The sequence below is a fragment of the Fusarium mangiferae genome (genome assembly GCF_900044065.1).
Source record: "Fusarium mangiferae strain MRC7560 genome assembly, contig: FMAN_scaffold007, whole genome shotgun sequence".
Lineage (NCBI taxonomy): Eukaryota > Fungi > Ascomycota > Sordariomycetes > Hypocreales > Nectriaceae > Fusarium > Fusarium mangiferae.
This window is the reverse complement of record NW_024573927.1, coordinates 2,442,830-2,463,710: the sequence shown is the minus strand read 5'-3', so window position 1 is coordinate 2,463,710 and position 20,881 is coordinate 2,442,830. Positions and strand designations below refer to the sequence as shown.

The 20,881-nt window shown below is 47.3% G+C and overlaps 11 protein-coding genes across 11 annotated transcripts; 5 read left to right on the top strand and 6 right to left on the bottom strand.

Moving 5' to 3' along the window:
• Positions 1–386: 386 nt before the first annotated feature.
• On the top strand, positions 387–2,382 carry FMAN_14056 (uncharacterized protein; the record flags this gene model as incomplete). Its single annotated transcript, XM_041833604.1, has 2 exons — positions 387–476; positions 589–2,382. 2 exons carry the CDS (start codon positions 387–389, stop codon positions 2,380–2,382), a joined length of 1,884 nt encoding a protein of 627 aa, XP_041683951.1.
• Positions 2,383–2,593: 211 nt separating this feature from the next.
• On the bottom strand, positions 2,594–3,505 carry FMAN_16145 (putative oxidoreductase ucpA; the record flags this gene model as incomplete). The annotated part of the gene is made up of 1 exon (XM_041833603.1): positions 2,594–3,505. One exon carries the CDS (start codon positions 3,503–3,505, stop codon positions 2,594–2,596), a length of 912 nt encoding a protein of 303 aa, XP_041683950.1.
• Positions 3,506–4,548: 1,043 nt separating this feature from the next.
• Positions 4,549–5,043, bottom strand: FMAN_14055 (uncharacterized protein; the record flags this gene model as incomplete). The annotated part of the gene is made up of 1 exon (XM_041833602.1): positions 4,549–5,043. One exon carries the CDS (start codon positions 5,041–5,043, stop codon positions 4,549–4,551), a length of 495 nt encoding a protein of 164 aa, XP_041683949.1.
• A 452-nt stretch (positions 5,044–5,495) lies between these two features.
• FMAN_14054 (uncharacterized protein) lies at positions 5,496–6,413 on the bottom strand (the record flags this gene model as incomplete). The annotated part of the gene is made up of 1 exon (XM_041833601.1): positions 5,496–6,413. One exon carries the CDS (start codon positions 6,411–6,413, stop codon positions 5,496–5,498), a length of 918 nt encoding a protein of 305 aa, XP_041683948.1.
• Positions 6,414–7,000: 587 nt separating this feature from the next.
• FMAN_14053 (uncharacterized protein) lies at positions 7,001–7,588 on the top strand (the record flags this gene model as incomplete). The annotated part of the gene is made up of 1 exon (XM_041833600.1): positions 7,001–7,588. The coding sequence occupies one exon, from the start codon at positions 7,001–7,003 to the stop codon at positions 7,586–7,588; it is 588 nt and encodes a 195-aa protein (XP_041683947.1).
• A 57-nt stretch (positions 7,589–7,645) lies between these two features.
• On the bottom strand, positions 7,646–9,244 carry FMAN_14052 (uncharacterized protein; the record flags this gene model as incomplete). The annotated part of the gene is made up of 5 exons (XM_041833599.1): positions 7,646–7,743; positions 7,830–8,457; positions 8,516–8,868; positions 8,920–9,145; positions 9,197–9,244. 5 exons carry the CDS (start codon positions 9,242–9,244, stop codon positions 7,646–7,648), a joined length of 1,353 nt encoding a protein of 450 aa, XP_041683946.1.
• A 908-nt stretch (positions 9,245–10,152) lies between these two features.
• On the top strand, positions 10,153–11,226 carry FMAN_14051 (putative Xaa-Pro aminopeptidase; the record flags this gene model as incomplete). Its single annotated transcript, XM_041833598.1, has 1 exon — positions 10,153–11,226. One exon carries the CDS (start codon positions 10,153–10,155, stop codon positions 11,224–11,226), a length of 1,074 nt encoding a protein of 357 aa, XP_041683945.1.
• Positions 11,227–11,877: 651 nt separating this feature from the next.
• Positions 11,878–12,574, top strand: FMAN_14050 (GLO1-Glyoxalase I; the record flags this gene model as incomplete). The annotated part of the gene is made up of 2 exons (XM_041833596.1): positions 11,878–12,456; positions 12,527–12,574. The coding sequence occupies 2 exons, from the start codon at positions 11,878–11,880 to the stop codon at positions 12,572–12,574; spliced, it is 627 nt and encodes a 208-aa protein (XP_041683944.1).
• Positions 12,575–12,732: 158 nt separating this feature from the next.
• Positions 12,733–14,401, bottom strand: FMAN_14049 (uncharacterized protein; the record flags this gene model as incomplete). Its single annotated transcript, XM_041833595.1, has 4 exons — positions 12,733–13,473; positions 13,542–13,893; positions 13,952–14,119; positions 14,178–14,401. 4 exons carry the CDS (start codon positions 14,399–14,401, stop codon positions 12,733–12,735), a joined length of 1,485 nt encoding a protein of 494 aa, XP_041683943.1.
• Positions 14,402–15,167: 766 nt separating this feature from the next.
• On the bottom strand, positions 15,168–16,547 carry FMAN_14048 (uncharacterized protein; the record flags this gene model as incomplete). The annotated part of the gene is made up of 1 exon (XM_041833594.1): positions 15,168–16,547. The coding sequence occupies one exon, from the start codon at positions 16,545–16,547 to the stop codon at positions 15,168–15,170; it is 1,380 nt and encodes a 459-aa protein (XP_041683942.1).
• Positions 16,548–18,307: 1,760 nt separating this feature from the next.
• FMAN_14047 (uncharacterized protein) lies at positions 18,308–20,864 on the top strand (the record flags this gene model as incomplete). The annotated part of the gene is made up of 5 exons (XM_041833593.1): positions 18,308–18,777; positions 18,831–19,037; positions 19,092–19,325; positions 19,379–19,489; positions 19,538–20,864. The coding sequence occupies 5 exons, from the start codon at positions 18,308–18,310 to the stop codon at positions 20,862–20,864; spliced, it is 2,349 nt and encodes a 782-aa protein (XP_041683941.1).
• Positions 20,865–20,881: the final 17 nt, after the last annotated feature.

Sequence of the window (20,881 nt, the reverse complement as noted above, 5' to 3'; positions counted from 1 at the left end):
GATGTGAGAATGAACATAAATACGAGGCAATGGAGTTGGGTAGCTCGCTATTTATAATTCAAGACAAGAGCTGCATGTTCATGGGCATAGGCTCCAGCAGCTGCAAAGATCGGTTGATAACATTTGGGCCTAGTTATTACTGAAGTCAGTTACTGCTCCGTGGATTCGTCACGACACTAATAGACTATACCCAAAGAAGTGCGCGAGAACGAGCAAGCAGACTAAGAAACCCCACATCGCTCAACTTTGCACTAATCAAAAGCACGTAGGCCACGTCTCCGTTATTTCTACAGATGTCTAATGCTGTTACTTGACTTCCTCTTCTCAATTACCATCGCGGCAAATGCGCACCCGGCCGAGTGTAAAATTGTTTTCTGATCAGTGCCATGTACCGCCCAGCCCCCCCTCGACCCAAGAAAACTAGAATATGCCGTTCACGCGATGGCTGCTATACTTGTCGCCGTAAACACCGCAAGGTACGTAATACCGCACTTTCGCTCCCATCTAATGCACTTGGCAGTTGGCACTCTGCCAAGCCCACTACATGAGCGTCGTGGAGTTGAACTGATGGATCTTTCTCGGTTGTAGTGTGATCTGACCAAGCCGTCGTGCTCCAACTGCACACGTAATGGCTTAGATTGTGAGGGCTATGACTTGCGGCTTACATGGCTGCCTGCCTCACTCGGCACTGGGCATAATCCACAACGCCCAAAAAGCAAAACTTCGGCGGAGAAAATCATATCACCTCCCTCTATATCCCCTAATACCGCCACATCCGTTTCTTACCTTAACGAGCCGGATCGTTGGCTGGATGTTCCAATTGATGATGCCACGACTGTAGATGATGCTCAATTACAGCAACTTCTCACGCACGCTGTTAATAATCCACAGTTTTCGAGAGGGTTCTTACTGCTTGACCACGAAGCATATCTACTAAGCCATTTCAATCGGTGTGTGCATGGACAGTTGATGCACCTCATGGGTGACTGGCTGACTGAACTGTTGTATCACCCCTATCTCCAACCTGCATTGATCGCCATCTCAGCTTCCAATCTATTCCAAGAGTATATCTTTCGCCGAGATCCTTCTTTAGCATCCTACCACATTAAGGAGAGAAAAATTGATGCGTTGACACAGTCATGTTATCGTCTAGCCATCAATTACTACAACGATGCCATCAGAACCATTAGCGGCACAACCTCCAATGGCAACAAATCCCCGCAGCTGAACCTTGCATCAACTCTTTTACTAGTTCTTTTCGAATGGCAATCTGGCAGTGTCCACGGGAGCTTCGTCCATATGGATGGTGCCGATGCCATCGTTAAATCTTCTCTGAAACAACTCTCCCAAACATCAACAGGGCCTCTTCTTCTTAAGAGTTGGGCCGATATGCGGGCACGCAAAAACAGACAGAAACTTCCATTCAGACCACTAGAGATCGAATTTAGTAGGGCTTCCGATCCTCGACACAGAGTCTTGATGTCTCATGCGCTGCAATTTTCCTCGGTCATCGCACCTGCCCTTACAAATGCCATTTCGATGAGGGATCGACTTGTCTTGCAAGTGTGCGCGGCTTGTGAAGGTATAGATGAGAGTCTTGTACTAAGCCATTTCCGACAATGGTACTCGCATGCCTTTGACTTCAAATACTCAGAGGAGCTCTCTTCTGAGGCTGGATGTGCTGTCACCATGAAAGAGTTGATGAGCGGCCTTGATGCCACTAGACAGGCACTGCGGGAATGGCATAGCAGCCTTGACGAATCACGGCTCCCTGTTTCCCAGGCATCTCTACATCCCGCACTTGATCAAAGCTTCGAGGACCGACTGGTCTTGGTCGAAGATATCACACCACTACAGTTTCAGACTCCTGAAGCCGCGTTCGATTATTTGCGTTATGCTGTCAGCTTAGTCATTACATCGCCGCAAGTCCTGGATAGATACGTTTTCGCAACGCGGCTAAGAGCGCCTAAAACATATGTTCCCGCCGTTGTTGCTCACCTACTTTCGGTCATTGAAGGACTCGACCCAGCACAGCTTTTCCGCTACGACGTGTATGATAGTGGGCCTCTCTGGGTCCTGGTCACTCTGGCGCTGTGCGTGCCGGAATCTCACATTGTGTCGTGGATACTTGAGACTATCATGCCAAGATATGAGAAGTATGCGCATCGTGGCTCGATACTTATAACTTTCATAAATGTGAAAGATATGCTGTTGTGTATACAGTCGCAATTGCAAAAGGGTACATTACCACTACTATGCTCCTCAAGTTCTGTAATCACAGAAGATCTTATTTCTAGCCCAGTAGCACGATTTGGGCAGAAGTTTGCTATTATAGGCCGGGACACCTCGGGGTCTTTTAATTACACAATTGTTTCAGCTTAATATCAGACTCTGCTCATAGTTGCAGCGTATTAGAGCTGACATATACATAGAACTCAATACTAAGCTATCTCTTACTATCTACTAAGGGATTTTGGAAAAGTAAAAGCACATTTGAAGGAACTTGTGGCTAATAAAAAGGCGATATGAGTTTTATATATATCCCCCATATACCTTCCTGCGCAGCTCCAATATGTATACTATGTTAGCAACTCTAGACTACGAGCTTCAACTTCAGCTTATCCTCTTTCACAATGTCATCTTTCTTGGTAACAAGCTCCTCCATGTCCCATGGACAGCTTATATATCGCCCGCCAAGCCACTCCCTGCGTTCAGAAGCCAGCCAAGCAATAGTATCACCAGCTATATCTGGTCGATGAGGAAGTGCATTCCTGACAGCTTCCGGTGCTCCTTCCGTGATCTTTGTTTTAATCGCTCCGGGGTTCACACAGAAAGCCAAGAGTCCTTGGTCCCTGTACTCGACTTGCAGCGACTCTGTCCATCGTAGCACTGCAAGTTTGGAGCTTCGATAACTCCCACTACCGGGACGAACGCTCAGAGATCCTGACGACGATACGTTAATCATAATGCAAGAGCCACTAGACTTTGAGTGGCTCGATAACTGTACTGGGAGGAATGTTCGGGCCATGTTGAAGAGGCCTTGGATGTTGACTTGCCATGTCCTCCAATAAACATCTGGATCAGACTCGAGGAACGGCTTGTATGGTTCCATATGTGCTGCATTATTGATAAGAATGTCTAATCTTCCGTTGAATTCCTCGACCAGCGAGTCGTACATTGCTTTGACACTCTCTTGGCTTGCAATGTCAACTTTGTAGCCCAGCACCAGAGGCTCGTCGCGATTAGCTTCCGTTGCGGCTAATTTCAATTTCGTGATGACGTCATCAGATATGCCTTGGAGATCGCAACATGCTATGGATGACGCTCCAGCACGTGCAAAGGCCGTAGCAGTAGCGAATCCCACGCCATCCTCATGTGCTGTGCCCGTGATGAGGACGTGCTTGCCGGTCAAGTCCAATTTAAGAGGCGAAATGTATTCATAAGATGCTGAGTGGTGGGTGAGAATAAAGTCAGCACCGACGGGAAGCTTCTTTACGGTCGACATGATAAACTGGGTGTTTGGAGTTATTGATCCAAAGATGAATGCTACTGGGGATAGGTAACTAGGAAGGCGCGGTATTTATAACTTCACATGTCTACAGATAAAGTGGAGGTCGGATGATGTAGGGTAATTTATCTCTCGGGCTTTGATAACCCGATGTTCAACACTGAATAGGATCATAGACCCCACAAAGCCAGAACAAGAAGGATGGCGAGCAAATTGTTAGAGGATGAGTAAATATATTAATTCTTATAGGGACTTAATCTTGAAAGGTAAGATTGACCAGTAATGTGCATCATTTAATGGCCCAAAGCCACAAAGAAGTTTAACTCTAACCTCCATAACAAGTGTTCTTCTTGATAGCACATACCATTGTCAGCAACAGCTAATCAATATATAGGGACCCGAGTCCTGCTTTTAGTTATCAATACTATACCATATTACCAAGAATATTATACCTAGCCATTTCGTCACATATCATTTCATTTATGTACGTCGGGCAAGGGTACTTCAGGCTACTTCACCGGTGGCCTTGACCTTCGGAGATCAAAACCCCACTATTGATTATTAATCTGCATTTGCCCCCAAAGTTTGGAATAGGATCGTGGAGACTGGGTCAACAGGGGACAGGAAATGTATTTACCCGTATACAAGTATGGCTCGTTATGGATAATAGTGTGATTTTATACTTGCCTTCATACATGCATGCATTCTTCGGATGCATGACGGTTTTAGGCTTAGCGGATTGTGATGTAAGTTTTCTAGGATTTCGCAGATCATGAGTGGCCTGAAGCTTATTTTCTTCCAAACGTAACGTCCCATCGCTCCCAAGCAGAGATCCATATTGAGACTCGTTTTGGCAGAGAGTAGTTGCTCCTCACATGCTTCTCTTTTTTTTTTTTTTTTTTTTTTTTTTTTTTTTTTTTTTTTTTTTTAAAGTGCACCAGCTTTTATATATAATCCGACAGAACCGCTGGATCCGGCGAGATATTTTCTCTCGTCTGCCGTTAATATACTGATATTCGGCTTCTCTCGAGGTCTCTGGATTACTCCTCTTGCGTAGGATTCGCCACAATAGTTCCAAGCCAATATTCATTCTGATCAGGATGATCCGTCCACTCATGATCTTCTTCTTCCACATACAACCTCACAATCCTTCCATCAGGGTCCTCACAAGCCATGACCCAGCCCTTTATCCCTATGAAGATCTTACTCCTCTTCACCCCATGCGTATCCAACCACGTCCCCCACTCTTCCAGGTCTGCGCGAGTGCCCACGCCCCAGGTAATAGGGTCCCAACCCTTCTGCGTGACAGCTTGCTTGGGCACATGGCGTAGCTCGATGATGAGCTTGGTGGGTTCGTGCGTGAGCATGATGGCAAAGAGCTTGTGGTCTGGGGTGTAATGGTTGTATTTCATGATGCGTGTCATAGGAAAGATAGTTTCATAAAACTTTCCAGTTTCCAGAATGTCACTGCAGGGCAGCTTGAGATGATTGATGCCACTAAAAGATTGTGGCCTTTTTGGCTGTAGTTGCGCCATAGTGAGAGCTAAAGATAATGTTGAATGCTGTTTGTTCACGATGGATGAGTTGAATCTACCGCTTCATCCATTGCTCTTATATGATTCCCAAGCCGATACTTCCGAACTATGTTCAGATCGGCACGGGTAACATGATTGCCGCTCGCGTCGATCAATAAGGCCGAACCCGACATACCGAGCTTTTGTTTAAGTGCGCTGACAATGACATCAGAAAGCGTCTTATTAAGTTTAAGTTATGTGTGCTAATTCGAGGTCCTGGCCACTGGCCTTATCACAAATATTACATCACTCTTAATTTTGACATTATACTAGCGTTTTATTATTCTTGCTCATTTTAAGATTGATCTATGGACATACTATGTAGATAAAAAAAATTAGAAATTCTGTTTATAGACTAAAAACAGCATTTGAATAGATATCTAGCAAACGAGGGCAATCCCATCCGCGATGATTCAGTAAACCTCAACCTCCAGGGGTTCCATATCACCGATCTGCGCTTTGATGAAATCTCCCTTCACAAGCCATCTATTTCCATGAGTGCCAGCAGATCCAGAAGGCGTTCCAGTCATGATCATATCTCCAGGGTCCAGAGGTAGTATCTGGCTCATCTCAGCAATACACTCTGCTGGGCTCCGAATCATTTCACTGGTTGACCCATCCATCATCAAATCACCGTTAAGCCACAGTTTGACTGGCACATTATCCAAGTTTCCAATACACTCTCTAGGCCAAAATATGGGCCCGCACGGTTTCATTCCTGGCTGCGCTTTGCCGCGTACGATGTCCACCAAGCCTTGGGGGCCTGTCTGGAAGAGATCGCGACAGCTGAGATCAAGGCCAATAGTATATCCAGCGATAGCTTCTGCAGCCTGCTCTTGAGTCGCGTTTCTGAGCCCTTTTCCCATCACAACTGTCAACTCGCACTCCCAGTCAAACTGCTTGGTTGTCGGTGGAAGAGGGACTGTTTTTCCCGGTCCCACGATCGAGCTGGTAGGCGGACAACTGAAGAACGGCATAGGATCCCATTTCTCCGCAGAGAGACCCATCTCTTTCAGATGACCTGAGTAATTAGCCCCAACTGCAAGAAGCTTGTTGGGGTAGCGGATTGGCGTATGAAAATTTGCGTCTTTGAGCTGAATTCGGTGTGTTCCGACTTGCGCATCTCCGTTGACTACACGTGATGCAGACTGTTGCAGCGAAGAGTACGCCGAAGGCCAATCCTGGAGCAGGCCAAAGACGGTGCGACCGTGGAAAGACTCATCAAGGGATGACAGTGGGTACACCCATTGCTTGATAAGAATTGCAGCTTCGAGGTTTTCATCTGCGTTGCGAATAGTAGCGAGTCCAAATGATACTCCGTTAGAGGACATTTCAGGTAGGTATGGAAGCAGCTTGCTCTATCGGTAGGTGAATGATGTATTGACTTAAGTTGATTTGGCACTGCGGCGGAACATGCTGATGGCTAGACCTTCATGTGAGTGCCACCTACCTGGGTAGTCACAAGCATCGATAGCTGGGGCTCATTTGCTTGACGTCATAATAAAGCATTGTATCTGTCTACTATTAATTCGATCCTAGGTCTTACAGTCTCGTGTTAGAGCCTGAGCGGGAACACCGGAGTCGGTATCGTCGGCATGCCAGCAATGTGCCGTCGGTTGTATTACCAAGATGTTGGTAGGAGCGAGAGGCTAGAAAGGTGATCGACAATCACTTTTGTCGATCACTTTTACGCATGCATGACCTCTTTAGGTCTAGGTCTCACATCGGATGCATGGCCCTTTTAGGCTTACTGGAGACACAGTGAGGCACTAACCTCTACGGTACTAGGTTATGACCTTTGACCCATGTTGAACACGATTAACATCCATCAAGTCATATAAAGCATCGACAGGAATTGAGTTGGAACTAGGTATCAATCTACACATCTCTCTTTCATCACGCCGGCAAATTCTCCAAAATGACTAGCACCGTTGATTTCGACAATCCAGGCAAGACTGTCCTGAAGCCAGTAAAATTAGCACACGTTGTACTCCGTACCAACAACTTCCTCCGTCTCTCGTCCTACTATCAGACCTTTCTCCAAGCCCAAATCAATTTTGAAAATGATTTCATGCATCTCCTTACCTACGATGATGAACATCATCGCATTGGTATAGTTAACATGGACATCGCCAACAAAGACCCAAAGACATGCGGTCTTGAGCACATCGCCTTCTCCTACTCATCCCTCACCGACCTCGCCATATCCTATCTTCAGCGGAAAGAAAATGGTATTGAGCCATTTTGGTGCATCAATCATGGCCCTACTACCAGTCTGTACTATCATGATCCTGATGGGAGTACGCTTGAGTTGCAGGTTGAGAATTTTGATACGTTGGAGGAGGCGGCGGAGTATATGAAGTCAGAGGCCTATTTGACGAATCCGCTGGGTGTAGATTTTGATATGATGGATTTGATCAAGAGGATTAGAAGCGGAGAGAGTGAGAAGAGTCTGAAAGCGAGGCCGGCGAGCGGGCCACGAAGCTTAGATACTGTCCCAGTCTAGGTAACGGGTCTGTTGATTTATTGACATGCCAAAGCAATTTGTTGTCGAATCCAATTCTCAAGTCTGTACGTGAACTCTTTGTGTTGAGCTGATACTAGCTTCTCCTGCTGAAGAGCCCAGCATATTCCACGAGTATAGCAGAGAGTGATCCTTTCCTGAGTGAGACAGAGTGAGCCACAATCATCAAGCTGGATCGAGGCCAATAGCGGGGTGCTCGACTCAACAAGAATATCTGCTAAACTTGAAATTGCCGTTCGATGTATCTCAATCTCCTGTTCGAAGTCGAGTTGATCGAGAGACATGTTTTTCATCGCAAAAAGAGCCTGAATAAGTGCCGACCGCAAGGCTAGTTGTCCATGGTAGAAAAAGGACATTTGGTGCGCAATGATTGAGTCCTCGTAAACCAAGATGTAATCTGTGAAAGGAAGAGAACGTGCTATCAACGCCTGCAGAACCTCGCTACTATCAGCAAGGCGGATACGTTTCGGCACCCATGATTCAGGTAGGCAAGTCTTCCACTGCTCATACTCATCCAAATTCATCTTGATTTGGGAAATCAAATGTGACAACTCTTCCCAATGAAAAGAACCGAAATCTCGAGATAGGGCGAGAGCTTGTTGAGCTCCAAGTTGCATCTTGCTGAGACTATATGTTGGCGTGGACAGATCCAGTATATCGATACAGGCCAGTTGCACTGGTAGAGGTCCGAGTCCGAGGCCGAGTTGTCTGACTTGCAAGCGATGATTTGCCATTCGATAGAGGGCGAGGCCAACGTCGGATTGAATCTGATTAGCTCCTCTTACCGCAAGCAAATACTCGATCGCATTGTTATGAAGTTTGAGGGGCTCTTCTCTAACCATAAAAACAACCTAGAGTTGGTCGTCAGTCTTCCAATGCACCGCTCTGTTCAGTTCTCAGCGTATTTACCTCAAACATATCGATAGTCATGATCGCCATCAACGTAGCATCATCGGCGACGAGGGTATGGTGCATGATCGCCTTTCTAATAGACGCCAGCGCAGCACCGTATCTCGACAATGCCATCTGCTTTAGGTTTCCGTGACATGTCATGGAATTCCCTGCATTGGCTAACGCAAAAGCCTCAACTGCAAGGTTTAGCGCAGAGACTGGAGCAGCCTTGGCTTTCATCTCGGGAAGCAAATCTAGATACCCAGGATTCTTCAGCTTGGTACAAGGTCTCGAGACCCATTCCGCGTAGAATATATCCATTATCCTATCCTCGAGCCTGAATAGGACAGGGCTGGGAATGCCCAGCCAAGCTTTTGGGTTAGCTGCATTCCGTGCTTTAGCAAGAAAGCAAAGAGGCTCACAACTTTGCACGGCGTCAACATCCAAGGCACGTAAATCATCGTCTTTGGTAGCACCATGAAGACAAAGCGGATTGGCTGCACGTTTCATACCACGACGTGCTCGCTCAGAATTGAGTTTGGCCGTTGCATTTTGATCACGAAACATGTAGTCAGAATCCGACGCATGACCGCCACAAGCGATTTCACGCCTCGAGCAGAGGCCACATGTCGGTCTCTTAAGGTCGCACTATGATGATCGTCAGTCAGGATGGTTCAATGCAGGCCCAGCGGCTCTCACCTTTGTCTTGGCGGTTCTGCAAGGTAAACAAGCGCGGGAAGTAACCATCATGCAGCTTCACATGCGGAGTAATCCGAGCCAATATTTCCAGTCAAGTCTTAGTAACTTATCTAGGTGGGAGACGTTATTGCAAAAACTTGCAATAGTGGGAAAGGTCACAAGTTTCTCTGCTGAAGAGTCCATCGGCATTCGCGGTACTGAGTCTCCCCGCTCCAAATGTCAGCCTTACGCCTCTAGTCTACGCCTCTAGTCTACGCCTTGATGTCATAACCGCGCGCGTAAGCATCTAAATTTGAGGCGACTACAGCTAGGCATCTTAGATTCACAGTGAGTAAAGCTTTATACAAAGAGTAACTATATATAAAACAAAATAAATAGTTAACATATAATACTATAATAGATCTCTTTATAAGTATTATAATAAATATACTTAATAAATGTATTATTATATCGTTCCTGATTAAAAGTGTATTATATTACATTTTACAAGTAGTGTAGATGCCAAAACCATTGCAGAATCTCCTAAGCAAATGCATCTGATCTAAGATCCAAGCTCATATTGGCACTTGCTGTAGCCTAGCACTACCGGAAGTGTTACTGGTCGTAGCTCTTTGCCTTTGTTTTGAGGCTGAAGTTTCTTTTGACCCCTCTCGTATCACCGTGTCACAACCGTTGGCACCACCATCGGACAGCGAAACCGAGGTGGCGCACTTGTAGTCTATGATTCATTCATGAAACAATGTCACCTGCCACGAAATCGGGTATTGAACCCGATAACGCCCTGCTGCTGCGGGCTTGTGATACAATTACGATAAGAAGACGTTCGATGCCTAGACTCAAATCCCATCCATCCCTTAAGTTCGATATGCGTAGGCACGTCCGATCGCCCTATACAAAGCTTCTTTATCCATAAAAACAACCCAAAAAGTGATGAGCGATCCAACCTCGAGCCCAGGATGAAGGAGAAGGAGGAGCCAGTCAAACCTAGCTCACTTTGTGCTTTGCCTAAGATCTATCGCCATATTGATCCAACCAAGCCGCGAACCGATACGCTGAAACCTGATGGCTCTGAGAACAACAACGACCGAGTAGACATTGGACCGACTCCGTTGGCTTTCAGTGAGTGGGAACAGCTGGGTCTGGAATTGCCCCATCTACCAAGAATGCGTGCCTATCGGTTGCAGCGCATTCGCGAGCAATTGATTGCCCGCGAATTGGGTGGCATCCTCCTTTTCGATCCGCTGAACATTCGTTATGCCACCGACACTACAAACATGCAGCTGTGGACCGCACATAACCCTGCCCGGGCCTGTTTTGTTGCGGCGAGCGGTTATCTGGTGCTATGGGATTTTCATGGCTGCGAGCATCTCTCTTCGCATCTGCCTTTGATCAATGAAGTACGCGCTGGTGCTTCATTCTTCTACTTCGAAACCGGTCCCCGTACCAATGAACACGCTCAGATTTTCGGTGCACAAGTCGATGAACTACTCCGAAATCATGCTGGAGACAACCGCCGGCTAGCTGTGGACCGTATCGAAGCTGCGGGACTACGTGCCCTCGAAGCCAAGGGGATAGAAGTTTGTGACGGGCAGGCTGTTACTGAGCACGCGCGGATGATCAAGGGCCCTGACGAGATCCGGGCTATGCGGTGTGCCATTGCCTCCTGTGAAGCCGCCCTCGGCGAAGTGCGTCAGGCAATACAAGCTGGCGTTACCGAGAACGACGTCTGGGCCGCTCTACATGCTGGAAATATCCGTCGTGGCGGTGAATGGATCGAAACTCGTCTTCTTAGTTCAGGACCTCGCACCAATCCCTGGTATCAAGAATGCGGCCCGCGGGTCCTTCACGATGGAGACTTGGTGGCTCTCGACACTGACCTTGTTGGCGTTTACGGTATGTGCGTGGATGTGTCGCGTACCTGGATATGCGGCGACGTGGAGCCTGCAGCAGAACAGAAACGTCTTTATCGCATCGCACTTGAACACATCAAAACCAATGCCGAGATGGTCAAGCCCGGAGTGAAATTCTAGGAACTGACACAGAATGGACATCGTCTGCCTGAAAGCTGCCGCGCCCAGCGCTATGGCGTCATGTTTCACGGTGTAGGGCTCTGCGATGAGTATCCATGCATTCGTTACCCTGAGGACTTTGACTCATATGGTTATGAAGGAGAACTTCAAGAGGGCATGGTGCTGTGCGTAGAGGCTTATGTTGGTGAAGTCGGCGGCAAGGACGGAGTAAAGTTGGAGAACCAGCTGCTTGTGACCGGTACGGGCTATGAACTACTGACTCATTACCCATTTGAAGAAAGTTTCCTGCGCGACTAATCCTAAGTGGCTAATATTATTCTATTAGTATAACTCTTATATATATTATTAATACTTTATTTATATTAATTATTCTTTTTACTACTGACTCTATATCGGTTAGGATAATTATTCCAAGTCTAAAGTTAGTTGTAATATATCTAGAGTCTAACTCGCTAAAAGTTTTAAGATAGTCCCCTGCTGCGGCAGCGTTCTGCGGCAACGTACCGCGGCAGCGTACTAATGTCGGCTGTCACCCTTTTCGTATTAAATACTGCTTTGGATTGACATGTAAACCTCAAGACAATTAAATAGATCCTGTAATTATTAGCCTCACAGTCCATGTCTCAATCACCCTTACCCTCATCTACAGATATGCCTGTTGGGCAGTTTATGGCTAATGGCCTAGGCACTGATCAACCCTTGACGCCAGATGATCCTACAATTGGCTACAAGTTGTTCCACGTCATGTTACGCATCCGAGATCCAGTGAAATCCCTACACTTCTATATCGACCTGATGGGGATGCGAACTGTTTTCACCATGAATACTGGCCCCTTTACAATTTATTATCTTGGTTACCCTCAAACAGAAGAGCATCGTGCAGATCCGGCCAAATTTGGCCGTGATACTCTATCTCAGCTAGCCTATACCCCAGGACTTATTGAACTATACCACGTGCACGGGTCAGAGAATGAGCCCGAGGGTTACTACAGTACTGGAAATGAACCGCCTAATCTGGGCCTCGGACATATCGGGTTCTCCGTGCCTGATGTTCCTCGCGCTATTGAACGCTTGAGAAATCACGGTGTCGCGGTACTCAAAGATTTAGGCGCTGCCACGCGACAAGATGTTCCACTAAGCCAATGGGAGGCGAAAAAGAAAATCGGACTGGGCGATCTTCATCCTGCTTACCAGCTTGTATTTGAACAGATTGCATTCGTGAAAGATCCAGTAGGTGACAAATTCTGCCACAAGGCAGGCCAGTACGGTTCAAAGTTCAATAGCTAACGATTATGCCTAGGATGGATATACTGTCGAGTTAGTTCCTCAGAAGCTTCAAGCGCAATGACCCGATATGATGACGGGTCTCACGCTCCCTTACCAGGCAGCAAGGTAGAGAGTTATTCATTCATAGTTCACTCATGCCTAGAAAGTAGCAAGTTCAAAGGCTTTTTAAGCAATAAATAAATAACTGTCTTGTGATAGGATCTGTTTGTGAATTTCACTTTAAATAGGACGGAACTTAAGTTCAACCCATCGCAGCGGAACATAGAGAAGGGCTGCAAGAACCAGCTCAACCTCAAACCCAATGTCACCGGTTGTCATAGCAATAGGACCAGTATACCATTCTTGCGACATGCAAGGAACTGTCAAGCCAAACGCGATTCCCATAGCACCAATTGCCGCAAGTCCTGTTGGCAACTTAGTAGGCTGGTCCCAGTGATCTGGGTTGTACCTCGAGAAATCAGCCCCTCGGAAGACAAAATGCTCGGTAGCAATGACAGCCACATAGCCAGCAGCCCAGTAGGAAATGAGATACATCAGGTTCTCTAGGCTGTCGAAGAACGACTTGGCGGCTTGTATAGATACCGGGATGGCCACAACAGTGTAGACAATGGTGAAAAAGCTGCGCGGTACCTTGAGCATGAAGGGGGCCAGCAGCTGGAAGTTGAGTGAGATACAGTATATGGATGCTGCGAGGTTTCCAATCACAGACAGCGACAGCAGCACGGCGACAAATCGGCCAAAACCTCCAGCGGGGAGAAGCATCGCCTGCATGACACCACCCACGGTGAATCGATCGTAGCCGTCTTTCCAGGACACAACGTTAGGTGTTGCTCCGCCTATGGCAGCTCCCAAGACCATAAGCGTAACGACAGGGAAGAATATCCCGGCATATGTGTAGGCAAAAATACGCCACGTAGAGACTCTGGGATGGCAGTAAACGGAGAAGTCGGCAGCCAAGGCCTGTTATCAAGAGTCAGTTATGCTCATTGTCACACAGGCAGTGGAGAGTTTGTTTGTGAATAGCTTACAGAGAAGGGAATAATAAAGCCTGCGATAACACCGCCGTAGCTAACAATCGTAGATGCTGATGCAGCTGGCTGTTCGACTTGATTGCTTAGGTGCTTTCCACCAACACCTGTGGCGATGATAATAGCTACCAAATTGAATATCCACGAGTAGCGTTCATACTGATGGAGGAACTTGTATCCAATAAAAGATACCACCATTGCAATAATCGAGATGATGACAATTCCAACAGTGCTGCTGATGGAGCCACTTGAGACGGCAGCAAGAGTTGAGCCGCCTGTGACAGAGCAAATTATGCCAAAACCGGCATTTGTACACAGATTGAGGATGACCATGATGACGATCAAATAGTATCTATAGTAGTAGGTGTGAGAAGATAGACCTTGGCCGTTGGGTTGAATTCTTTACCTACCCAAAGGTGAAGCGCGAAATAAGCATCTGTCGCAGACCAGTCTGAGAGCCGAACGTGCTGCAGTACGCCGGGAATGCGCAACAGAGCATACTGAAGAATAAGATGAGAAGTGAGCAGTCTTTTAGTGACAGACCGAAGCCCAAAGTTCCAAGCATGCCTGTGACAATACTGTGATAAACGCTGTGATTAGCAGTTGTATGTTAAGAGACGTATTCCTCAGACTCACGGCAGGATGTTGACGTTCATGGTGAACCACAGGAAAAATATGTTGATGAAGCGAGTATCAGTTCTTTCTTCCAGGGGCACTGGTTGCATTCCTCGCGTTTCTAATCCCCATCTCTTTAGTCGATCGAGCCATATGGTTGGACGACTTAGGGCCTGGGACTCTGCCTCGGACACGTCTACTGGCGGATCCGCCGCGGCGATATTCGTCTTTTCTGACTTGTCCATTTTTGTGCCCGTCACTAGACGTGATGGATGTTAACAGGGCGACAGGGCTCAAGTATAGAGGGTTGAGCTGGAATGGAAGGTCAATTTTGAAACCTGCCAGACCACTGGGTTTTAGGATTCGGGAGAATCGGTCAGGATATAGCAGATGCACCTTAGATTCCAAGCTGAGAAATATATGTATGTCGGCAATTTGCGGTGGCAAGGGAGTTACGTGCTCGGAGTGGGCCGGTCACCGATTTGATAAGGTCCACGGAGAACGGAGCACAAGTCTCAATGTCTGCCGTCGTAGCCGTTAGCGCAACGTTGTTCCACCACAATCAACACATCAACGAGTCAGAAAGGTGCGATAACAAAAGATACCGATACAGGTGCCGAATATCCATTTAATTATTGGGTTTGCGATAAGTGTGTAGCATACGTAACAGCCATGATCCAATAAGTTTAACCCGTCAACCTTATCAGGCTTATCAGATTTCTCCTTGATACTCATGTCAAGGATGAGGAATAAGTTCCGTGTTAGCTGTAGATGGCCCAGCCAGGGCTGTATGTCACAGCTAATTCTTGCAGTTCTATAATGCGTCGACGGATAGACTTTATCGCCCAGCTTTGCGGCAATCCTTTCACAACAAAGTAAAAAGACGTTGTATAGCCAATCGGAGTCTCATAGATGGGACTTAAGAAACCCTCCAATAAGGATGATTTATTAATTATAATACGAACTAAAATGAGAAACTATTCCCCAGAAACACACTTCCCGAGACTTATATCATTTGGACGATTCCTCAACGTACTTCATAGCAGAAGAGAGTGTTGGCTTTTTAAGGCTGACAATGGGAGCAAGGGTTGCAACTGTAACATGAGGCCACTTGAGTCCATTGAAATCAAGCATCACCATTTGAGAGTACTGAATCTGGTCATACGCGACAATCACAGACTTCTTGGATGATGGAATCTCAACGTCTTCGTCGATGAAGAACTCCGGCACAGCGTCTCTGGGGCCTTGAGAAGCAGGAGAAACCGTTTGGCCAACTCGCATGGAAGGATCAAGCTCAACCTCAGCACGGATCTTGGAGACCCAGTACTGGGCCGACACGTCGACAGCGTTGGCATTGCCACTCTTCTTCTCACGCGACGCGTCTGCCTTTTTGCCCTCATCAGAGCCGATGTTGAACCCAATGTTTGATGTGCCACCGCCAAAGGCACCGGGAGGAGCATTGGTCGAAACGATAAACATGGTGTTCTGGATGATATCCTTGCCCTCGTTGGCCTGTCTCAGGATAGTGTTCGGATCATCGATGATCTGCTGGGTGATAGTCCCATTGGCAATGAACTTGCGCAGATCTTGGGGAAGGCGACGAGTAGTGTCTTTGTCGGCGTCCTGGTTCTCGAATCGCTTCTTTTCCAGCTCATTAATGGCCTTCTGGGGCTTGATGGGAGGGATGCTAAGTTGCGGGATCACAAGTGGAGTGATATCAGTGGGATCAATATCAGGGGCGCCTTTGGAAGTACGCGCAGCTTGAAATCCTTGAGCGTTGATGGTTGTTCCGTGGGGAATAGAACCCATGCGGCAAAAAGAGGCTGCAAGTTCCGGCATGTCCTCTACCTGGGGTACGCGCATCCACAGTCCAGGCTCGAAGTGAATGACAGGTGGGGGGTCGGGGAATGTCCCATCTTCGTTGGGCATTGCATCGACAATGGACTGCGTGTATGGTCGACCAATGAGGTCAATGTCGGCCTGATCGAACAGACCGCGATTGGGCACGTGCTCCAGTAAAACCTCACTGAACACTTGAGTTTCACCAGTCAAGTTGAGTTGCAGTAGATTGCTGGCGCTTTTATCGGTTGGGGGCTTGGGAAATTTCGTAATAGTCTTTGGATTTCGGCTCAAAGGCCTGAAGATAGTGTTGAAGCCAAAGCCCTTAAATGTGCCTTTGAACTTGTCCAAGACATCTAAAGGGGGCGGAGGAGGTATCCCAAGTCCATTACCATTCTCATCGGTGACGTCTGAGTAACCCCCATTTTTGGAAGTTTCGTCATACTCTTGAAGAGTTGGTTGAAGAGCAGTAGGTCCATAGCTAAAGCCTTCTGGGACCTTGATACTGACGACAGGAACAGCAGGGGCAAGATCTTCGAGGGAGATGCCCATGGTTGCGGTTCAAGAGAAAGTAAGTTGGTATTGATAGAACTTGGTTGAGATAGTGGCTTGACGAAGAAAAAGTTTTATAGGATTTAATTAGCCTTTTATCTTCCGTTTATCGATCCGCTCGATGCACTTTTTGTTGGCGATTATACTGCATTCCTACTTTCAGCAAGTTTAACCATCGTGGACAACAATGGCCTATAGGGTCTAGGTGATTTGTTTTACCTTCTTCATCAAAGATTCGGTCCAGAACATGCTTTCACGACTTGTGGCTGGCTGATACAGTAAAGTGAAGATACATGGGAAGCCAATCTGGGAAATATTTACCTTAGGCTCTTTGCCCAAGCCGATTTAAAACATGCTCAAGCATGGAGATTCGGGATTCTCTTAGTGAATCACAGTGTTTCAGAACCCCGCAGTTGCAAACACGAGTGAATTCTTTGGGCAATGGCCATAAGTCTTGAATACTAACATCACAGCCTCCGAGAGTAGTATTCCGAAGTTCTAGATACCTTTTGAAGACCTCGTAAATTTCGGGCGCTTTGCCCCGAAGGGGTTTGCTAGCCGCCGGAACTGAGACATTGCCTATCCGCATCTGGGCCGTTCCGGGACTAGACTCTTTTTCAGCATATCAGCCACAAAAATAATCACCAAAAGCTGCTTGGCACATTCAATAGCTCTGCACTGTAGCGGGGTAGTACGGCGGCATGCAGACAGACCTTACTGGAGTAGATATTTCAGCTCTTTCTTTCAGCGCCATTTTTATAACCTTCGAGACCAGCCACGTCTGCGTGCTACAAACCTGCGTACATACAGCAATATCGATGCCAACATGCTCGCACCACGAACTATTCCTGCAACTATAATTGGTTCTCCTGCAGCAGGATCTAAGGGCTATGCATAGTGGTGCATATATCACAAATATCAAAAAGGCTATTGGTCAAACTTGGTAAAATGCAAAGCTTATTGACTGTGCAGTTTAAGACATCGTTTATGAGGAATGAATATGTGACACAATCCTCTACAGCTATCCTCTTCAGCCAGCCACATTATCAGAATCGTCACGCTCTGGGTCCTCGAATACGAATAAAGTTTCAGCCACCATTGAGGCCTTGCAACGAGAGGTATGTGAATTCTGAGATATGCGGTATGTTCTTGATGAGCGGTGTGAAGGAAGCCAGTCTCCATCCACTGACCTCAGCTAGCCACCTTTACATTGAAGGGCATCAGCAAGCAGAATCACCCTATAGGAGGCAACTTCATTCTCTCTTTCCAGCAGTCCAGCCCAGTCAGGAAAGGCCAGGAATGCCGCTGCAATGTTTCAATTCAGCCAGCCATTATAAGTTAAGTCACTAGCCTGTAAGGGGATGCAACAGATGATTCAACAGAAAAATGCAGTCGTCAGAGATAGGAAGAGTAGCTGAAAGTGTATTGAGTCTCAGGTATCCACCCTCGCGTTATGTTCCGCGATATGCAGCACCTCATTTGTGAATGAAAGAGTGTAGTCGCTGAAATGGGAAAGGTCTATTGGGAGCATCCTCAGAGTCAGCTAACCATCTTCTCGCCACCTTCGGCATGTGTGTTCAATACGACACTACAAGTCAATGAGGGGGGGTTTGGCTAAATGTCAAAGCGCGGGTCTCTTGAATCAGGAAACCTGACGTGAATTCATAAAGGACAGACCCTATGCTGGATGATCAAACCAATATTCTCTACAGCAATCACTTCACACCTTTTACCTCAGTTCCAAACATTCAGTTCCCATCATGTCTTCGCAAGGTAACTTTACAGAAGTCCATCAATTCACAAAGTCCTACAAACATATGTGGGCTCGTGATGTCGCCAAGGCGACGATGGATTATGATCTCAAAGGTCTCATCGAACGCCTGAAGGAGTCTGTTCCAGCTGAGTTCGATGCAAACGATAGCATTGGTTCAATCCGAGAAAAGACCAAGGAGTCCACCGGCCCAGGTTACATCCCTGAGGAGCAGGGTAAGATCAGCGTCGGCATTGTCGGCGCTGGCGTGGCTGGCTTGTTCGCTGCCCTACTATTTGATTGGCTGAATGGCCATGAGGAACTTAAGGGAAAAGGACTCAAGATCAGTTATGACATCCTCGAGGCTGCTGGTGCGGAGAGACTTGGTGGGCGTCTATACACCCACCACTTCTCTGATGAGGAGCACGACTACTACGATGTCGGTGCTATGCGCTTTCCCAATAACACTATTATGAAGAGGTAAGCCAAGTTGATGAAAAGGAACGGAGAAATCAATGTCTAATATTCTCAAGAACATTTCAGCTGTTCCACTACATCGGAATTACCCAGGAAAGCAAGCCGGGCCTGATTCCATATTATTTAAAGGACCAGCTTGACCAATGCCCCGCCTATTTTAACGATATAACCACCCGAGGTAATGTCTGGGATCCAAAGAAAGAGGCGAATGACCCGTACCAGGTCAACGAAGGCCTTCCTCCGAACGGCAAGATCCGACCAGAGTGTGTCGCCAAGAAAACATAAAGTGCTAAGGATTCCATCTGACCTCTGCATAGGCGCCTCCTTAAGACCGACCCCAGCGAGCTAGTCAGCGAAGCGCTGAAGGTCTTCACAAAGGTTGCAAAAGAGAAGTTCAAGGCGGCAATCGCTGAACAGGAAGAGGAGGAGAAGCAAGGATTCAAGAGTGTCGGTAAAGACGGGGAACGTAGGCCGAGAGGGCCAGCATCTCAAAAATTATGGGATCTTCTCATGAAGGCCGATCATATGAGCGTTCGGCAATTCCTTGGCTCGTAAGTATTCCTCGCTTATTGAAGGCATTTCAAAAACTGACTTGAGAACACAGAGGCCGACCGAGACAAGAAGGAGAAGAGCCCGAGCCTCCAGCCGAAGATGAGTTCCCCCAGGGCCCTGGTTTTAATTATAACACCATCGAGTATCTCGAGACGATGACCTAGTAAGTGTTGCATCAAAGTTTCGATTCTCAATAGCTCACTCCTGGTAGTGGTACAGGCTGGTATGACCAATCCCTCACAGAGTGTGTCCTGGAAGAGCTCGATTTCCATACACCCGACATGGACAACAATCCAGCGACTAAGGACATCCAGTATTGGTGGTGCGTTGATGGCGGCGCTCAGGAGATTGCCAAGCGTATGGCTTTGAAGATCAAGAAGCGCATTGAATACAACACCAAGGTTCGATCAATCGACGCTCAAGTTCCGCTTCGTCGAGAGCGCAAAGCCGGCGAGTATACCGCCATGAAGATCAAAACCACCAGAACAGATCCAAAGACCAAGAAGGTCGAGACCAAGGACAGGGAGTACTTTGCCATCTTCAACAGCACCACGCTCGGTGCCCTTCAGCGTATGGAGCTCTCTGAAGCTGGTTTGTCTTGGGGTACTAAGCAGGCCATCCGAGCTCTTGGTTATGGTGCCTCTTCCAAAGTCGGCATGAAGTTCCGAACTGCATGGTGGCAGACGCCGCCATTCAACATTGCCAAAGGCGGCGTATCGAGAACAGACTTGCCCCTGCGCGTCTGTGTGTATCCATCGTACAATATTAAGTCAAACGAGGGTGAGGACAAGTGGGATCCTACAAAGCCCGCCGTGCTTCTATGTTCGTATACCTGGGGTCAAGATGCCCAGCGTATTGGTGCCCTCTGCTCGAACAACACAACACAAGACGACGCGGAGCTGAAGCGACTCATCATACACGACCTCGCCCGACTTCATGCTCGAATTGAGTTTCCGTTTGAGAAGTTGGTCACATTCCTTGAAGATCAATACATTGACCACCACGGCTACGACTGGTATAGAGACCAACACATGTCAGGAGCATTCGCTTATTTCGGTCCCGGGCAGTTTTCCAATATGTGGCAAGAGATCATCAAGCCTAACGCATTGGGCCAACTGTATCTTGTCGGAGAAGCAGCCTCGTCCCACCATGCATGGATCGTAGGTGCACTAGAAAGCGTTGTCCGAGCCGTGTACGTCATGTTCCAAGGTCTCCAAAACGGCAACGAGAAGTTTGAGGCGTATGACATCGTCCTAAAACTTCTCAGGTCTGGGTCTGATAGTGACAAGAACGTCAGCCTACCTTTGAAGAAGGACGGCGATATGCCCACGGGCTTGCCTTTCCATCCTCTGCCTGAAGAGATGCCTACAAGACAATTTTGGACGACCAAGGACCAGGAGTTGACTGCTAGCCCTGAGAAGGAGGCTAACGAGGAACATGTTGACATGACCTACGGTGCTGCTCTGGCTGTTTTGAGCTTAATTGAGAGTTTCTATGAATTGGGAGTGGATAAGAAGGACACGTATCAAGCTTCTTAGATTTATGTATTCCGTTA